Raw genomic sequence first — 6,000 nt, forward strand, 5'->3', positions numbered from 1 at the left:
GGCATACAGAGCTTCACCTTTCAACTTGAATTTAGATTGATCCCTGCTACAGCAACTCATTACACCAATATATTGCTCTCTCTAAATCTCAAGGATATCTTCACAGATTTACCACTGATCCCTTTTCAACAACAAATTGCACTTAAATTGAGGTAGATGGATTAGGGATGATGGCTGCAGCAACATTAAAGAGATAGATTTTAAACTGACTTTTGAAAGAGGGGCAGATACCTTGTCAAGATTTTCATTGATGGATGAGCATTTACTAAACTCCAGCTTAAATGTGTTTCCTTCTCTGGTCACAGAGGTAGAAAAAACTATTGATCACTTACTTCCTGTCAATTCTACTCTATTGGTTGTGATGGGGTGAATGTTTCCTTGAGAGTAATGTGCTTCTTGCCATGATTACTCATAGAACTGAAACCATCAACCATGCTGCTCATCCCATCAAAGACCAAAATCTCACTCAGGACAACTAACAGTCACGCTCTTGATGAAAGAAGTAAATAGCCAGTGGTATAAGATTCTGTGTTGATGAACAATGTAACAGGAAAAACAATGATGTATTCTAACCGTATGACCTATTGTTGAGAGCCTCTGCAGGTAGAAATTATATTTGAAGGTTTACATCTAAAATATTAGTACACCATCCTAGAAATGACAATCAAAAATGCCAAGGCTCATTCCCCAGCTCAGCCATGATGGTTCACCACAGATTAGTTAAGTGATACTGTGAAAAAGGCACCTGAAAATGCAGCCTTGTTCTTTCTTTCAAATCATGTTGTGTTATTGATGGACTGTTAGTTATTCCTGTCTTAACCTGAAAATCTTAATTGCAGCATTGTTTAATGTAAAAAGGAAACTGATAACAGTGTTTCTGTTAAAATTTAGACAACAAAATAAAGTTATAGCTACTACTATACCATTAATGATTTCAACAAGGTTTATGATGTATTAGTGCAACAAGTGTTCTTGAGTAGATATTCATGCCTAGCTCTAAATGGGCACAATAGTGTTGACCATCCTATAGTTCTTTGCTTTCTTATATAATGACCCTTTGAAACTAACAGCAAAATCAGGGTTTCTGCCCATGAGTAGCTTAATGTAAAATACTGAATTTTGCTGTCAATGATTCGGTTAAGGGTTTGCTGTTTGCAGCTCTCTCCTCTGTAATCAAGAGAAAAGCAATTGAACTGATATGAATTTAAACAATTTAGGAATCAGTCTAACTAAAAAAATACACAGAAAATCATACCTAATTACATGAGGTCTAATTGAATTTTAATTGGCATACTAAACCAGAATAAATACTTAGCAATCACTCTGGTTCATAAAATTTAATATTATGTGCACAACAATTCCTTCCAATAAATATTACAAATTAAGGAATTTTAAATAAAAAATATTAACATAGTATTTCATACACCTTAATCAAATTTACATGTTCCAATTTTTATTTAGCACCATGTGCGATATCTTTAAAAAATCTATTATAAGTCAAAATGCTGCAGACCACGGAAATCTGAAATAAAAACACTCAGCAGGTCAGGCAGCATCAGTGGAAAAAGAAACCAAGTTAACATTTCAGATTCTTTTTTACTTCCTGTAATGTTATCAGAGAATCCTTTAAAGCAAGTTACTGCCTAACCAGCACATTGGGACACCAGGGATCCCATTGATCTGATGACTGACAACAACATGCACTAGAAAAGGAGGCGGCTTGATGTTTGTGGGAGCTTTCAAGGTCTGTGCATTATTACTTCAGCACTGACTGGGCTACTAACCTCGATGGAACTATACTACGGATGAGATTTACAATAGGTGATCATTTTAATAGGCCCAATTAGTGCTACAAAGACAAACCTCTGTCCCAATTAATTCAAAGAGCTTAGAATGTGACTGCATTCATACTGACCTAAAGCCTATGTTCATTTTACATAATGGCCCAGATTTTCCATTCAATGAATCAAAACACTTCAAGTTCATTGACTGCTTTGATAGCCAGTAAAACTTGGGGCCTGGCCTAACCAAACACCAAAAGAGTTCTGTGGGTTTTACAATTGGAAGGACATGCATTTTCACCAATCAGGTCAGAGATGGTTTAATTGAAGTTTTCATTAAATATTCTGCTCCAGGTAAGAGTAGATTTAGCAGGCAGGTGAGCAGCTCACTTCTCCAGTTAATTCTGGTGATTTTATTTGATCTCAGTTAATTTGGTGGCTTCTGTAAAGTACTTGTACTATCAGTATTAGTTAATCTGCTTCTATGGCATTACTTTGCTGTAGAAAAACATTGAACAATTTGGCAACGATAAAGATACTGCAATTGACACTTCTGCTTCTTTTGGAGCTTTACACTGTTCATCATATCATGTGACTTTCCCTAGAAACTACATGTTGAGATGCTGACTGAAGATAAATTGTGCTCAGCTATAATCAATTAGGCTACCAAGTCATGGTCACATGAATAATGGATACAAGTGCATTGTACCATAGACTGGCCAGCAGCTAAATCTCAGTTTGAGACAGCACCCACAGGAAAGAAATCAAGAAAACAGATGGAGAAACAAGCAATTAAATTATAAACAATATATTTTAAATGAAAGAACACAAGGAAGTATGAAGATTGAAATTTAAGAAAATAAGATGGCAGATGAAAACAAGAGTCTTCTTACCCTGAATTCCTCCAATTGTTTATATTTCTTTTCCCGAAATTCACAGTAATTCTTTATTTCCTTGCATTCAGGGCAACAGCGGGTGGTGTCCACACGGATACAACGAGGATGTAGGCTAGGACACTCAGGCTTGACACACAGTGGTCCATCATCAGTACAGACACACGGGCAGGCAGCAGGCCCTGGAGTGAACTCCTCTCCAATTTCATATACAAATCCATTTTCATCCACGCAGCCTTTGCCCCTGTAATCTGGATATGAATATTCAGAGGTGGCAGCAGCACCAGTGACCATGGGCAATGACTCAGGTCCACTTGTAACATCTTCCTGGGACTGAGACAAATAGAGGCAGCAAAGGGTGATGAAAAGTAGGCAGCAGGTGACGAGTGGTGAGGAGATAATCCCAGGGGCCATGACAGGGATCTGTTAAGGACATTCCTCACAGCCACAGCATCTTCAACTAGGACAAGAAAAGCACAGTCACAGACCTGTCAACACAGACTAAAAAGGGCATTGATAAAGAGCCTTGACAAATACTTTTGTTCACAAAGGCATCATAAATCTCATTTTGCCCATTTATTTTGATGATACTAAAGCAATAAAATTAAACTAACCAAGTAAAAAAAACTGCTCCTGCCATAACAGATCTAAAATTGCCTCTGACTTTAAACAACTTGAAATGGCAGAACAGGGAAAAAGCTGCTTCCCCCGATTCCAAGAAAGGTTACAAATAAAGTAACCATGCTTCTTTCACAATTTAAGCATTTGTGATATTTTCGAAGAAAAAACTTCTGGTAGATTTGAAAGTGGTTCAAAAACAATGACTGAAGCTTGACATCTGTTTAATATTTCAGCACAAAGTTGAACTTGGAAAAAATAAATGCTGAAAGCATCTAAGCTCTTCAAGGAGAAAGGAAATTGCAATTTCTTTTTTTCGTGTTTTCTGTGGTAACGTGTCAACTTCCGTCACTAAACAGCACTCACATTACACCTTAAACTTAACAAGATGACAGCGGCAGGTCAGTGCCACACATCATATTACCGATAAATGAAAAATCCCAACCTGTTCACCGGCCGTGACTAATGCTTTTCAAAACCAAGACGAGATGTGCGACGCAGCTAAAATATTTTAGGTTACCGCGCACGTTCAGCATCTAGCTAAACAGAAAACGTAAGGCAAAATGCCATGCCCCAATAACAACAAGGTCCTCGAAGTCTGTCGATCCCTGTGCTGGGGATCCGGGTGAGCTGGTCAAATAAGATATCCAGCGGGAAAACACGGCGCCCGAAGGCAGGCGTGGAGCGCACTCGGCGCCCCGCCAGCCTCAGACGCCAGCGGCAGCAGCTGCCGGCCAACCGGACAACTTACCGGCAGCAACACTGGCCACCGCATCCTGGCGTTTAATTGTTGCTACTATTTGACGTGGCCTGGATTGCGAAGGATAAGATCGCCGCTACGAAGACGAGATGGCTTTCAGTTCCATTTTTTAAAAACACATACACACACACACCCAGTCAAATTACACACAACGAGAGCAAACTTTAAACAGTCGTCCACATATTTATCAATAATGCCTTGCAGGCAGTCTGCTGATGGTCCCTTTGGCAACAAGAAATAAAAGTCAGATCGAGTTACCTGTCTGATCTTGGTCATTGTGTGTGTGTGTGTGTGTGTGTGTGTGTGTGTGTGTGTGTGTGTGTGTGTGGGGGGGGGGGGGGGGGGGGTGGTTTCGTGCTGTGCGGGCGGACGTGTCCCTACAATTGAAGGCGACCCTACACTGCTCCCGGTACCTGGAGCCGCCGCTATTTGAAGCGAGTCGGGTGGCCAAAGCTCTGACCCGCCACCGTGAAGCCGTGCTGCCTGGCCGATTCCGCTCGGGACGTGGCAGCGGGAGCCTCGCAGTGCGAGGATGAACACCACTGACCTGAAATGATGGAACTCCAAGCCGCGGCAGAGAGGCACGGTCCCGGGAAGGGAGAGAGGGAAGGGCGGGGGAGATCCGGTCCCTCCGTCTACTCCATAACCGGGGCGCGACCCGGAGACTCCCCACGCTGCGAGCCCAGTCACCGCCGCCACACTCCAGCCCTGACAGGGAAACGCAACTGGGCTGTTCCCGTCGGCAAACCCCCCCCCCCCCCTCCTCCCCATACACCCGCCAACTTCCCTCCCGCCAGGTTTCCAAACAATTCCACAACAAATGACTGACCCCAGAGGATGGCCGGGTGCTGATGAAAGGAATTCATGGTCGCGGTGTTCAGCACGGGGGACTACGGGCTGACTGACCATCTGGGTCACTTGGCGCTCAACGACACGGAGCTGCCCGAGGACAAAGCGCAGGTGCATAAACTGAAATTCAAAACATTGGTAAAAAGGCAGCGAAAATGATAAAAACGGCGGAAGAGCAAGGCTGAACGGAGGTGAGGGAACCGAGGGTTTGTAACGGGTTGTTTTATTTGCTGGGTCTGCAGCCGAACTTTGGTAACTGGGGCTGCACTGTCCCGGAGACGGCTCGGAAGGTGGTAAGAGTGCGGAGTTCTTCTTCCAACCATGGATGTTTTGTTTTGTCCTGCTACCTCGTTCGGCTGCTCGGATTTGCAGGTAACCAGGAGAAGGCAGCGAAAGGCGAGCTCCTCGGGGAGCCGTTTCAACATGTGGCCGGGAATCCCCATCGCGCGGGAACCCGGACGTCAGGCTGAAGACGCCCAAGTCCACTCAAATTTCCCGCGGAGTTGATTGGATTACGTCTGAATATAAAGTACCAGAGAGCCGCGGTAAATAACTGGGACTCAACGAAATCACTGAAACTCGTTCGTCGTTGTCATCGGCAGACAGACACAGGGTATAAATGCCATGAAAATTAGCTTTTTGCAGCAGCACAGTGCAGCTTATTTTTAAGTTTCAGCTTACTTGCATGTTAGGCACTGAATCTGTAATCGGTGAAGTCTTGTAGTTTTCTTTCATGGCACTTGTATTTATTTAGAAATGCATTAAAGTGAATATAAAATGAAACGAAGAAAAACGTTTCAAGGAAAAAAATCTTTCCTGTAAAACCAACAGAACAGTCGTTTCACGTTGTGCGTGGAAGTGCGTTTGTAATGATCATTTGACGAGAGCCTCAAAGGAAGAACAATTGTAGGGAACTGCAACCTGGGTCTCCTGGCCGTGCTAATGTTCAAGCACTGGGATCAGTCGGCGATCACAAAAGATAAGAGGAGATCTGGCGTTCGTTTTTACGTAGTTGTGAATTTAGGTGGTTCCTACATCTCAGTTTGAAAGCTATCTCACTGGGAGGTCCAGAAACAATAGTGGTATTTGTGAGTGCAGA

General features: G+C 42.9%; 1 protein-coding gene across 1 annotated transcript in view; it reads right to left on the reverse strand.

Annotated features, from left to right (window-relative positions):
- Positions 1-3,753, reverse strand: part of vwc2 (von Willebrand factor C domain containing 2) — an 83,934-nt gene extending 80,181 nt beyond the window's left edge. Inside the window, exons 1-2 of the mRNA XM_052016608.1 lie at positions 3,738-3,753; positions 2,675-3,134 (exon numbers count right to left, since the gene is read on the reverse strand). Coding sequence (XP_051872568.1) covers positions 2,675-3,088 — 414 coding nt within the window. The 5' untranslated portion in view covers positions 3,089-3,134; positions 3,738-3,753. The remainder of the gene's footprint in view (positions 1-2,674; positions 3,135-3,737) is intronic.
- Positions 3,754-6,000: the final 2,247 nt, after the last annotated feature.

Source organism: Pristis pectinata, chromosome 5 (genome assembly GCF_009764475.1).
Source record: "Pristis pectinata isolate sPriPec2 chromosome 5, sPriPec2.1.pri, whole genome shotgun sequence".
NCBI lineage: Eukaryota > Metazoa > Chordata > Chondrichthyes > Rhinopristiformes > Pristidae > Pristis > Pristis pectinata.